General features: G+C 40.1%; 1 protein-coding gene across 7 annotated transcripts in view; it reads right to left on the bottom strand.

The window, feature by feature from the left end:
* Positions 1-644: 644 nt before the first annotated feature.
* The window catches only part of slc23a2 (solute carrier family 23 member 2), a 37,903-nt gene continuing 24,065 nt past the window's right edge, over positions 645-14,482 (bottom strand). For all 7 annotated transcript variants that reach the window (XM_085475902.1, XM_085475904.1, XM_085475908.1 and 4 more), the window contains 10 exons: positions 9,583-9,671; positions 9,372-9,439; positions 8,345-8,526; positions 7,253-7,373; positions 6,412-6,568; positions 6,127-6,274; positions 5,902-6,007; positions 5,520-5,787; positions 5,204-5,299; positions 645-4,742 (listed from right to left, as the gene is read on the bottom strand). In XM_085475902.1, coding sequence (XP_085332028.1) covers positions 4,456-4,742; positions 5,204-5,299; positions 5,520-5,787; positions 5,902-6,007; positions 6,127-6,274; positions 6,412-6,568; positions 7,253-7,373; positions 8,345-8,526; positions 9,372-9,439; positions 9,583-9,671 — 1,522 coding nt within the window. In that variant the 3' untranslated portion in view covers positions 645-4,455. The remainder of the gene's footprint in view (positions 4,743-5,203; positions 5,300-5,519; positions 5,788-5,901; positions 6,008-6,126; positions 6,275-6,411; positions 6,569-7,252; positions 7,374-8,344; positions 8,527-9,371; positions 9,440-9,582; positions 9,672-14,482) is intronic.

Genomic DNA, 14,482 nt, shown 5'->3' with positions numbered 1-14,482 from the left:
CAAATATTCAAACATGTTACCTCTTCAATAAAATGAATTAAATATTTTCATTTTAGTTTCAGTCATCTTTGTGGGAAACACAATTTAAAGAAAATGTTTCAAATCTCAGTACATTTTGATATTTTATGCTTTTCGACGTTAAAGACTGAAAGCTTTGTAGCCCATGGGACATCTCAGTCTAGAGATACTCTGTAGCTACATTACTGACAAATGAGACAAGGGTCTGTCAGTGACCATGTGCATTGTGTCCAGGATCAGATTACTTAAAACTAGATTTTGACAGGCGGTGCCCTCTGTTGTTGTTGTTGTTTTGTTTTTTTTGGGGGGGGGGGGGAGAGAGACTCTGCAGCACTTTTAGCGCTGCCTGGTTTGTATTCCAGTCTCTGTAAACCCTAGAGATGACTGTGCGGGAAAATCCAGCAGTTTGAGAAATAATTAGATCAGCCTATTGGGTATCAACAACCATGTAACATCAAATCAAAAGTCACTTAAAATCACGCTCTGGTGCTTAGTTTGAACTTCAGCAGGTGGTCTTGACGATGTCTACATGCTTAAATGTATTTAGTTGCTGCTGTGTGAGCGAAAAGGAGGAATGGTGACAATTTAAAAAAAAAAAAAAAAAAAAAAAAAGACAGAAGACTAAATTCATTCAGTAACATCTTATTAAATAGTTTTAGGGACAAAGAATAAAACATTTTGTTGCTACAATTAGTTTACACAATTTATATTCCAGAATGTTTAGCAAACTTTACTCCATTAAATATACATTTGTGTTTTTACATCTATTTAAAGTTTCTCAGCTTGTTCTTGGATTTATATTGGTAATGTGTTAACATGGACAGAAAACAACGTTAGAGTAAAAAAATACAATATGAAAAGATAAACAGGATTCCACCAAACCACAGATTTGAAATAGGGTTAAAATGTATTTACTTTTTAAATAAAAAGTACAAGAAAATGGTGCGCTTTCCAGCATGATTTAAGATTCAAAGTTATGATTCGTTTCTTACAAATATTTGCTTGCAAAAACATAAAAACTATGTATATAAAAAAAAACATTTAAAAAGATAGAACACTTAATACACAGAAGTATAGTCTCCAGGTAATGACCCCTTCAAAATAACTGAAAGGGATTGATGTCTTTGTGTTACGCACCTTATGGTCACCTTTTTAAGAGCCATGTGAATGTAATTCAAACCAGAAACAATGTTTTTATTTTGTTTTTTACTGTAACTGGCTGCTTCTTTCACAGCTGTGCGAGAGGTGCATGTGTACTAAATCCTACAATAAGACAGGAGTACAATAATAAAAAACTGGAGGAAGCTGCCATGAGGCACAAAGACATCCCATGTTCATCTTCACATTAAGCGATAAGGCAGGTTTCACTCAGCTGCTTGATAAACAACAGGCTCTTAATAAGGTGACCAACGGGTGTGTCCTCCTCCTGCATTCAGAAATGGTGACAATAAAAATTCCAGAGGAGAAAAACAAGGTACACCAATCACGAGGACACAGATGCATCTTCACTGCAGGGCCAAGAGTGTGCAAGGAGAGACTGATGTGATGGGAGAAGTGCTGGTTGCATGAACATGATATGACACAGAAAACAAGGTCACGAGTCGTGTGCATGCCAGAAATTTACTACAGCAGGGGCCAACCCCCCCAAAACTACCCTCTATCTCCGTGGAAGCTGCTTAAAAGTCTGACTTTGATCACTGCCAGCTCTTAGAGCTAGGTTACATAGTCACGACACATCAGCTGGAGTGCCAACAACACACTGCTTATTTTACCAACCACCTGGTAAAGTCCCTTTGCAAGTCAGCCAATAATTTAAACGAGGGAGATGAGGTTTTAGATTTACAGTTTTCGCACGTCAGTTATCTCTAACCCTGGGCTCTTTTGTGACATCATTACTCTGTTTTTTTACCATCTACTCTGGATGGTCATTCAGTATTTTGGAAAAATCAGTCTGCGACCTCGTAAGGAGTTTCAGCGGTATAGTCAACGCAAATTATATTACTGTAATTGCATATTTTATTTGACAAACAAATGGAAATCTATAAAAATGTCTCAACACCTTTAACCCTACCTAAAGAGTGACGCCCCTGTAGATATTAAGGGTCACATAATTAATAACTATGGTTTATTTTGGCGTAACAAAGTATGAGACGTCACCAAATCAGAGCAGTACGTCATAAATGGAACTACAGCTGGACCTGTTTTAATTAGGTCATTAATGTTCACACCTCCTTTAAAGTCTTCAAAAGCACTGTAGTAATATTTCAGGTTTCCAGGTTAGTGCGTATGAAGTCATCTGGACCCCAGTCTTCTTGGCACCATTACATGTGCAAACAGTACTTCGTAGTAAAAAGGCCCTGATCTGTAAATTCTGAACTATCCAGTTCGACATTTAAAAGTGTTCATCTTTTGCTTTCAAATGCAACATGATAGAAATGGAATGAAATAGAAGCAGCTTTTATATTACGTCAGAAACAACCCTTTCAAAGCCTCTCTCGCCGGGTGACCTTCTAAAAGTACCGATTGGAGCTGGGGCGGAGGGCAGGAGTAGCTGTCAATCATTACCGGTCTTTACAGGGCTTCAACAAGTAAACTAAAACACACTATTCTATTCTGAAAGGGACGCATAAACCCGTTAGACTTTTTCTTTTTTAAAACCCCCCATAAATAAATAAATAGCTTTAATAAGAGATAAAAATGGGGGAATCTGGAATGAGACTAAACTAATCACGTCTCTCAGTAGCAACAAATGTCAATGAAAAGTTTTGGTATATGGTAACAGAACAGCAGAAATACAAATAAAGAGCTTTGAGCGTTTTGGTTTTATAAAAATCTCAAGTGGGCTACTCTTTATTTCTATGCATCATTTTTTTATATTGTTGCCAACTCTGTGGTATTTTTTTCAAAAGCTGCTCTTTATACATAGAAGCAGCAGAGGCACACAGTGTGGTCAGAAAAGAGTGGCTCTGTTTTTGGGGTGGGGGGGCACGCCTGGGTTAATACCGTACAGACTGCAAATGCTTTGAAACTTAGTAGGAGATGAAAGAGAGCGCGTATTGATGACTGAGGGAGAGCAGGAATGTGAAGAAAAAGTCATGACCAGAGTTAAACAAGTAAACATTGATACGTCATGACTGTCTGGGAAAAAAAGAACCCCCCCCAAACTGCCACACTGCACATGTGAGCTGATGAAGGGCACAAAAGAAAGAAACTGTTAGATTTATATACTCTATAGTCAGCAAAATACACTGTCCTTACCTCCCAGTACAATTATATAGCCTTTAGGTAAATCCTACCTTAATATACATCCACAGTGACCCCAAAACTGTGAGACAAGTCCCACATGGAGCTGTGCGAGAACACTTATTCTCATGTCATCATTCATCAGTTTCATATATACTCACACAAGGTCTCCCTGACAAGGCCACATGTCCGTGTTACTGTGCGCATTAATGCAGCTCTTATAAATCCTCTGCCGTCACCATGATGATAGAGGCATTATTAAAAGCTTGTCTCATTAGTTAAGAGCCAGCATGTAAAGTAAATAAAGGGTAGCAGATTTAAATTAAAACTTTAACGAGCATGTTCAGGAAAGGCAGAGTTTTGGTCCTGTTAACAACTGATGAATAATACTGACATAATCTAAATAAATGTAAACCGGTATGTTAGTGATTTTCTTTTCTGCCCAGTAATATGGGAGAAGTCTTCTGAATATTAGCACTTCATTATGAAATAATATGGGATGCGAGCCTCTTTAGCGTGAGCGTGTTTTACTGAAGAATCTGTGAAGTGACATTCTACTTTGAACTCAGGAAGGAGGTACTACAAAAATAAATCTCACAATCACTTCACATGGCTAAGGGGACCCTACAAACTACTTCCATCATTCTGCATGACCCCCTGTTGTGCAATGCAGTGCTCGTGCTTGATCTACAGTGGCTGCTGGTGTGTGCATGTGTGGTTGCATAACAAATCCAGAGGGGAACGATTCCTAACATGATGCTCAAGTCCCATATTTCAATCTACTGTGCTTTGAGAAGAATGTATGCAACATAATTTGGGCTGTCTCAGTTAGCAGCGATCACGAGTGAGTGAGCCATTAGACATTCAGCTCCGACTGCCTGACATCCATCTGTCTCCTCCTGGATTACTCCATGCACACATGCACACAAACAGACTGATCTCCACATGGTGACATCTTTTATAGCATGCTGTGGCTTGCTATAGCATGCTTAAAATAGCATAGTGGGAAGTGGGAAGAGACTGATACAAGCTATAGAAAATAAACGCATATAGTGACAGGGTGGGAAGGGGGGGGGGGGGGGGGGGGTTGGTGCATCACATTTTCTTCCACACAATCCAGTGCCGCTTCTGTCCTCCACTCCCCCATTATGTTGACTTAGTGTACCATCCCTTGCTCCCCAAAATTCAACCATTTCAAGGTTTCTCCAGCCTGCTGGTTATACCCGACTCTCTCCCAGTGCTGCCGCCCTCCCCTCCCTTTGCCCCATCCCCGTGTCCCATTCTGTTCCTGCAGGCTCCCTGTAGCCGCCCCCAATGGTAGCCTGTGAACGTTGGGCTGATGGGGAAGTTCTTGAAGATTCGGTGTCTGCGGATGAAGTCCATTCCAAACGGCAGGTCGTAGGATCTCATCCCTTCCAGTTCTGCTGCACTAAGACCAGAACCGCGTTTCAGCTTCCTAATACCTCGTTCTTCAGGAGAACCTGAGGATAGAGAGAGATTAATAATGAGTGCCTTAAAGTTCACAATTAAAAGTCCAGGCTAACAAGGAACAAGCTCCACAAGTCTTCTGCTGCTGCTGTGACTTTCTGATGTTTGTGAAGATGGAAAGAAATTCGTAAGATGCGCCTCCGCCCATTCATCTTCAGTTGATTTTCCAGGTGGCAGCAGGTTACGCTCAGACGACTCTCTCAGCCATGTTTTCTTCCACCTTTCCCAGCATGACCTCGAGGATCAGACATACGACCACCCCCCACATGTAGTGCCTTGTACGATACCTGTACCTGCTTGGCAGTCACAGCCACATGTTATGATCGTGTTCCTTAAAAACTTTTTTGCACGCTCCAACAAACTACCATCACTTTCTCAAGCAGCAATAACTTAAAACACTATTAAATGTGAAAACATTCATTCTTGTTCAAACTAATGAAATTAAAAACCTTACCAGGGATGGTATTGTCCAAAATGAAGGCGACAGACCCTCCGACGAACATTGCAGTGGTGAGGAGCACATTTAGCACTTGGTCAATTTCAACAATGCCTGAGAAAGACAGAAGTCGTGAATGTAGTACAATTTGTTTTTGAAGTTACAGCACTGACACAAAGTTAAACTGATCTAATCTCTGGACTGGAGAAGTCACTGAACTTCTGATTGACAAACAACTACTTCCTGACCCACAGCACTCTCCTACTGTTACTGGTGCTCCTTGTAAAAGTGAAAATGAGTGACTGAAAGTTTGATTTCCCTTCCGTGCACTCACCGGTGACCAGTGGGTTCTGTTTGAGGTAGTTCGGCAGCATCAGGCCAAAGAAGATCGAGAAGCCCAAGACAAAGAGGTTCCTGGAGGAGTTGAGGTCGACAAACTGCAGGTTGGACAGTCCCACTGCTGTAATCATACCAAACAGGGTGCAGAACAACGCTCCCAGGACTGGGTCAGGCAGAGAGGCAAAGAGGGCACTGAATTTACCCACGAGCCCCAGCAGCAGCATCATGGCAGCTCCATACTGGATTACACGCCTGCTGCCCACCTGGAGAACCAATTAAGACTTTTAAAACACCTTTTTAAATAAAGAGCAGGTAACATGAATACAGAAAAAGTAAATAAAGAATAAAAAAAACCCCCAAAACATATAGTGTGTTACCTTTGTGATTCCCAGGACGCCTATATTTGGACTGGAGGAAGTAGAGCCATTTCCTGTCCCGAAAAGACCATCCAGCACACAGGAAATGCCTTCTATAAATATTCCCCTGCAGAGACAAAAAAACATCATAATTATAGTTCGGACCAGACAGTAAACTGCCTGGGCTGTTTGTGACGAACTACTGAAGTATGAGAGCAAATAAGGAGGTGGAAAAACAAAGGTTACCGGTTGATGGCGTGGATGGGAGGCGGAGGAGCACACGACAGCCGAGCGCAGGCGTAGTAATCTCCAATTGACTCGATGATGCTGGCCACCACAGCGCTCATCATACCGATCACACCTGCAGCCGTCACCGTGGGAACGCCCCACTGGACTGTAGAGGTAAAACATGCTGGTATTTTTATCCATCATCATGCTTAATGCCAACTTTAAACTTTCATATTATATTTCTATAGTCAGTCTACAGCATATATACAATTTGTAGACCTTCCTCTTCATTAACACACTCACAGGGGTAGGGGATTTTGAACCACGGTGCTACTAAGAGGATCCCTTGACGTGCGTCTGTGCGGGCGTAGAAACCGTATTTGTCCTTATCTGGTGGGAAAACGTCGGTCACAGTGAAAATGAAACATAACAGCCACGACATGAGAATGGCCATTATGATCTGCATGAAAGAGAAAAGAAAAAGCTTATCAGACTTTTACATAACATCAAAAACATGAAGAAAAAAAAACAACAACACCCTTTACCCTTTTTGTATATGTTTTTATTACTTCTCTCCAGCTATCTGTTTATATGCAGAGTATGTGAAAGAAATCATGACCTTTTGGGGTGTATGCATCAGTTTATTAAATTAAATTTGCCTTGGTTATACTTAGACCTGTTTATCCTAGAAGCTAATAAACTAATACATCAGGAGGTGAGTGTTTGGATCTTCTTTGGATACAGCTTTGTTCACATCATGCTGTCTGACTTCACATGTGGACTAACCATTCTACACATTTGGACTAGGAAAAAAAAATCATTTAATGATTAGTTTAAAAGCATTGCAGCATAAGACCTGAGGCCAATAAAAAGACATAAAAGTAATTTGAGATCGTTTCATGAAAAAGGTATAAATTAAAATAAGAGCAGCAAATAAATAATTTAATGGTGTTTTTAATCACTTCACCAGCAGGGGGAAGAAAGTGACTGATTTACACAGTGCTCAGACAACCTGGGGAGACGGACGTTTGCTCTGCTGAATAATTTGTGACTTACAAGAGAGAAAAATATTAATAATTGGAATGAAAGCAAAAAGTCTAGACACTGTTTGTATGCAGGCACTTACAGCATGTTGTGTACTTACAGGAAACATTTTGAAGACCTGGAGCCTATAGGATGTCCAGCCCTTCTTGGCTTTGTAGATGGGCAGAGGAAAGTGAACATTTCTGGCATACTGAGAGAAGAGCAGCACCAAGAAGATAGTCCTGCAGAGAGAACCAATCCTCCTAAGTTTAGTGGTGACATGTTATACCGCATATTCTCTGCATGACAACCAATTCTGCAAACATATTCCTTTAAGTCCTGCCTATGTCTGACAAGGACTCCAGAGGCTTAAGAGCCAATCAATTATCCTAACGGCCCAAGAAATTAGTTGCAATTACAGCCACAATACCTCAATTCCTGTGGGCGAGAGAAGAGGCCCTCGAGCTACAGTGTAAACAGCTATGACACAGCAGAAGCTGATGTCACACCACCTGAACGTCACATTATGAAGTGCATCATCCTTCATGAGTCAGCCCTCTGTAGCTTCACAGCCCACATGATCCAGGGTTAAGTGCTTCCTAGATTAAGTTTTAGTGTGGTCATCTTAGCCACTCAGGTCTGGCTTTAACTAGAGAAGACCCACCCACCTGTTGTTTCAACCCTCTGTCTGTGAGGGGCAGCCAATCAGAAGAAAGCTGTCTTAAAGGGAGAGACGGTAGGACAGATGGACTGAACCAAAGTTGAGTATGAGATAAATAAGGATATTTTATTTAAACTGTAAATCATGCAACGCTTCTATAGTAGAGTATAGGAATATAATTTATATGGAACTGGAAAGCACCACAATGTTACACCCCAGCTGTCAAAAAAAAAAAAAAAAAAAAAAAAAAAGTTAAATGTACCTCTAAATGTATCATGACGAAAACATTTAAAAGGAAAACTATGTTGTTTCCATAACTGAAAACAAAGAATTTAAATTAAAAAACAAAAAAAACAAAACAAAAAAAAAAACAACTTGCCAAGTAAGTCAAAATTTTGAATCATCTCAACTCAGACATACCTTGAACTTTTGAGATACTAACCCGAAATTTTGACTTACCAATGGCATGTTTTCCCCATAGACAAACAAACTCTAGATAGTGTCTTTTTAAAGACAGTGTTATTGAAGACACATTGGCGTGTCCATACTTACAGCATAGCAATACCCCAGTGTTTTCCAGCCCTCTCCCCTGCAGCCTGGAAACCAGACAAGCCGATGAGGGCCACGGTGGGAGTGATGGTCAGAGGTCCGATGTATTTCAGGAGCATCCCGGGGAGACCCAGCATGCCAATGCACACCTCAACCATGGATGACACAATGATGGCACCTTGGATCTGTCAAAACAAAAATAAATAATAAATAAATACATTTCTGTTCTGCAGAAACACGTGAGCTGACATATATGTACGTACACACACACACACACACACACACACATAGATGTGTGTATATATACATACCTACCTACCTACCTACCTACCTACCTACCTACCTACCAACCAAGATTCATGCAAAATGAACATTTTCATAAATCAAAACACAAAGTAAGGTTTTGTACGTGAGGCTATTGTGAGACTGCTCACTGTCAGTTTGCTTAGTATTAACTAGGTCTGTTTACACTGTACTTGCACATATCAGTACTTAAGCATTAAATAAAAACCCTCAAATTTATGAATTAAAAGCAAACACTGTGATTGTATAGCACAAGGTAACAGAGTCGGCAGCACTGACAGCGATAATCCTGTTTGCCTGGTCTTTCTGTTCTCCTCTGTCACATTTTATCAAACGTCTGTTCCTTCATTCAACAATCTGATTCAGTCTGATCGAGTTTCGCCTCATTCACGTGTCACATAACAAACAATTACTCAACCGGCTTACGCAAATGCAAAAGGTTAACGCAAATTAAGAGCATGTGTCACACAAACCCAAACCCTGCAGACATATAGAAAACAGTAATGTCTCTATTTTAGCAGCATATATACAATGTTCAACTTTTTAAACATCAGCTTAACAGACATACTTTTCAAATTTAGTTGTTCAAAAATGTGTTATTTAAGTGCAGTTCAACAACATTTAGAGAAAACCTGCAGTAAAGTCAGTCACCCCTTCCCACAAAGATGTGGTTTGGAACAGTGTGAGTGAGTGTATGTGTGAGCGTGTGCATGTTTCTTTGCCTTACCTCTCGTATCCTGGGCTGCCAAATGTGCTCTGTGTTGAGGAGCTCTGTACCGTTTAATGCTGGAATATCTGCTTGTGGAAAAAGACGAGGAGATGAGCGATCAGAAACCAACGAATCACAGATCTTTGCAAGGCTTTCCCACTGAAAGCCAGCCAGACCATTGAGATATAATATATTGTAAAGTAAAGATGGATGACAGTCCTCTCTTCACCTGTGTTGTTGCACTTCCATTTCTCCAGTGACAGGATGGCTCTGGCTGGTGCGAGAAAGGCGAAAGCACTGGCCTGAAACAAAGGAAGCCTGAAAAACATGAAAAGCTCACTTTAGATATTAAACACTTAAGCCAACTAAGCCATCTCTTTAAGAAATAAGAGAACCATTTCGGGTTAGTTGTGATGTACTGAACAAAAAGATGACCTTTTTCAAAATGTATTTATTGACAGTTCACAATTTAAAAACAGGGTTATTCAGCCTCAATTCATAATTTAATTGGAGCCAAATCTGCTTGTCTAGGGTGAGATACCCCATCTAGCTGAGGTGCTGTGAAACACTTTCACTAGCTGCATAAAATGTTTTGACAAGAGTTAAAAACAGACTTCACATAAGCTAAATTTCATCAAAGTTGTAGAAATAGTTTAGGAAGTGTGGCTGTTTAAAAATTAGTCACATTTGGGACATTTTTGCCAAACTTCAGGGGGTTTTAGTCATATCTGGTTTCAATTAAGAACTTCTGATTTGTAACCCTAGCAGTACAATCATTAAAAACTAGACTAGACCAAGTATCATTTTTAGTTTCAGTGAGCCAAAATTAGATGAGTGTTCACAAGTACTCCTCCACATGCTGCTCCACCTGACCTTGATTTCCATTTTTTAAAAACATCACTGACAGTATTGCATGAGAATACACCTGGACTGCTGCTGACTAATCTAAGGACAGTTAAAAAGAGGAGAGGTAGTGGGAAGGAAAAAGGAAATGTTTCTTAAGAGGAAGTGAGATTTCATGAGCGCTAATTATGAATTGGCAGCACATCTGTTTGTTTCGACTAAAAGTCAGTGTTTTATGTACAGCTGCTTCTTGTCAGTGCAAATATACAAATCAATGAAAAAACTCCAGAAAATTTTATGTGGGCCTCAAGATTGATGGTTGGCTCCATAAAACAAAATATTTTTAACTCAACTTTATCCCCGTGTTTTTACCCTTTTCATGTTTATCATTATTGCTGTAATGTTTTCTTTGCTTTTCATTTTTAAAATCTGTTTCGTCATGTAGGCTTCATGTGTGCTTCAATGTGTAACTGTAAAACAAATCACTAAACATTTCTGTGTATACAAGTCTCATGTTTGCAGGTAGCAGCTGTGCACACAAGCAGGACACTTTGGGTAAAAAGAGAGACACTTTCACCTTTCCTGGAAAAGCATTTTGCCCTTTTTGATTGACCTCACTTGGCACGATGACTCAGAAATCTTCACTGCATATCACCCCCACCCACTTTCCACCTCTTTACAGCTCTGCACGTGTTCTTCTGCGTCATTCCTCAGTACACATCTCCAAACCTTCCCCCCCCCTCGTCCTGCATTCAGTCTATCACTGTGGATACGATCGAGTCAGTCACTTGATAGCTGAAGAAATCTGAGCAGGGATGAATATGTCTGTAACCAGGCTTGTTAACAGGTTTGAACATGCAGTTAGAGAAATAGTCAGGTGAAGAAATATTTAAATGTTGAGCACCAACATGACATTCTAATGAACAGAGAGAGGCCCAGAGGACTGATGGGCTGGGATATGCATAAATAATCAGCCTAGAATAACAGTTTTTGTCCATGCTGATCTGCCTTTTTCTTCATTTTTTCTTTTTTTTTTTCCTTCATTGTTAGGGAGTTATCTGGTACATTATAAACAATCCAGATGTGATGGAGTATGACTATTACAGATACACTGTTGCTGTCTCCCTTTCCCCCCTGCTTTTATCCTCTCCCTCCCTTAGTGGTTTCCATTCAGTGACATTTCTCTGGAGAAACGAATCCACTGAGAGATGGACAGATAAGCACCGTCTGTGACATCAGGGCAGCACTGCCTGAGAGAGGGGAAGCTGCTGGTATGGCAACGATGACGGGCTTAACAAAAAAGAAGAAAAAAAAGACCAGACTGTGTTTCAGTCTCCCCCCTCCCCATCTTTTCTATGAAAAAGCAAAAACTGAGCATGTGATTTATGTTTTAGATGTTTTTGAGCACTCTACTACACAATCAGTAAACATATACAATCTACATATTTAATGATCCTTTTTCTGGCATTTATAGCATCATGTAAGACTGGAGATAAAGTTTATATTTTGATAGAAACTCATCAGTTCACAGGGGGGAAAAAATATTTTGCAAGTACAGAATTTACTTTTTAAACTATAACAACTAATCAGCAACCGAAAAAACAAAAACAAAACAAAAATCTGTCCTTTTCTGCTGATATCAAAAGCTGATATTAACCTCAGCCTGATGCTGAGACATTACATTTGTGGCTGATAATTGGCACAGACACTGAAAGATGTAGATATTTACCAGGCAATCAGATTTTAGTGGGACGCATTATGGGAAAAGTGGGATGCAGCACTGTTGTGGTCCTAAAACACAGAATATTTTCACTACATTGTTAGACTATGTCTTCAGACGTTGGAGACCACTAACCCTTGCAGAGCTGTCAGTTTTGTAGTCTCCAGATCTGTTCTGTCACAGAAACATATCAACATCTAAATGGAAATGAGGACTAAACTCAAATGTTAAAATGCAAGTTGTATAGAGTGTCTGAAATAGTTTGCCACATTGTCCAACAGGGGGCAGCTTCTTCACTTTCAGATTGACCCATTATATGTCCACATGAACTGTCTGTAAAATAAGTTGTGGGAAAAAAAGGACAAGACAATGGGCTAATAAAATTACCAATAAACGTAAGGCTGTTTGCTCAGCTTGCACAAATCAGTGACGATTCAGGACTAAATCACTTTCTGAAGGTATGACAGCCCCAATTAATGTTTCATGTATTACAGTTAATAGTGGAGGAACTGGCCAAATGTATCAGCTGTAGTTGCTATTAATTTATTAGTTGTCAAAAGGGTTTCAGAGGGTTTAATCTACTTGGGGTTGTGCTGTTGTCCAGTGACTCATCCCTAAAAACTTTTTTTTTAATGAAAGTACAGACCCAGAAGAGGAGGACAACAGTTAAACAGTTACATTTGTGATTGACATGACATTGACCAATCAGCTGAAAGAAGAAAAATAGGGTCAAAATCCACACTTGGAACTTGAGCGCAGAGTTGCACACATATTTTTTTGGCCAAGTCCCCACACACACACACACACACACACACACACACACACACACACACCACCCTCTCCATGAGTTGGTGTTTCCTCCTCTCGTCCTCTCTTGGCTCTGGTAGAAGTTCTTCACTTCACTAGACTCGGGAGGCTATTTCAGTCAAGTAAACTCACTGTTGCTTTCAAAACAAACAGCCTGAGATCATACGAACTTCGTGACAAGGTGCATTAGCCGGACAAAAACAGCCACTAGAAGATGGTTATTGTGAATAGGATAACAACAGGGTCAACAACAACACTGAGGTAAGCTGTGGTGCTAAATGATCTTCAGCTGGACTTGAGAGGCTCAAAGTAAGCTATAAAAAGGGTCCACACACCATCGCATCACCAGCAGCAGCCTAATTTGTTGACAGCTCATAGGTTAGATCCATGTTTACGCGTGTGTGAGCTTATGCAAGTGTTGCAGCAGAAATCGACCATCTGAGCAGGCATAATTTTTCCTAATCGTCCTTTGTGTATCGCTTCTAGAGTAGCCTTCTACTGCTACAGCACATCAAGGATTGATGTGTTGATGCTCACATGCCTACCTTAGTTCTAACAAGTAACCTGAGACTTTCTCTCAGCTCAAACCTTTCTGGAAATTTGTGTGTGTGTGTGTGTGTGTGTGTGTGTGTGTGTGTGTGTGTGTGTGTGTGTGTGTGTGTGTGTGTGTGTGTGTGTGTATAAAACCCCAGTAAAGGGACAGTCTCTGAAATACCCAAACTGCCACCAAAGTCACGCAGCTGGGTTGAATGTTATCAGTTCCTCATTGTGTTTGGATGACTAACTGCATCCTTAATGTGATTGTCTGATTAGAGATTTACAGGTGACCACATGTAATGTGATGAGTGTATATCTTTTTCTACAAGGTGCTGATTTTTAAGCCACTATTTGTCTGTTAATAAAATAAAAGGAGGAGGCAGGATAACTTTCACACACTTTTTTCCTTTCCATCAAAGTATCAGTAAAAGTCATAGAGTCAGTGTTAAAATGAACAGCCTGTGTGTGCGACTGTCTGGGTTTATATGAGTGAGGTGATTTGGCCGGTGTTGCTGCTGCTGTGCAGCATGATAACGAGACCAAGACTCTTCCACAACAGGATTGAAAGATTAGGTTTAATAATAAAAAAAAAAAAAGGAAAGAAAGAAAACGAGCCAGGGTTCTCTCGCGCAACTGCTCCTTCTTTATGAAAGAAAAACAGCACCTCTTGCCATCATAACTCAACTTTCATTAAAACAGACCCCAGAGATGTGATAATATCCATGACAACAGATAACATTTTATACCAGTCATTATTTTCTGGCAAGTGATAGGAGTGATATAACCTTAAGAGCTGAATAAGGGTGAATCACCGATTACAAAACATACCTCACATTAAGCATGTCTGATTTTATGTTCGTCGTAAATAACAAACAAAAGTAGAAAGTGTAGAAATAGTGCAGAGGGACCGTTACCAAATGAAGAGTTTAATTCTTTGTGTTTCCAGAAAAACAAGTATGAAGACAAAACGCGATACATTCTTGAGAAAGGGGGTCAAAGCGAATCATTCCACACATCTAAACTGGTAAACAGGCCATCCCTCCTGGAAAAGTCACTACTGACCAAGACATGCCCGTGGTTAATCAGTTATTGCTTCCGTGTTTTTCACATTGCTTGGCCAGAAGTGATGCAATAGAAGAACCACATGTTGTCTCAATTTCATAAAATATTACAGAAACACAGCAGAGAAATTAAAATGCTACTCATCCATATTTTGATAGAA

This window comes from Copadichromis virginalis, linkage group LG12 (genome assembly GCF_057382275.1).
Source record: "Copadichromis virginalis isolate Kocher_CV1m ecotype Utaka linkage group LG12, C_Virginalis_male_GT1.1, whole genome shotgun sequence".
Classification (NCBI taxonomy): Eukaryota; Metazoa; Chordata; class Actinopteri; order Cichliformes; family Cichlidae; genus Copadichromis; species Copadichromis virginalis.
This window is presented reverse-complemented; position numbering and strand designations above follow the sequence as displayed.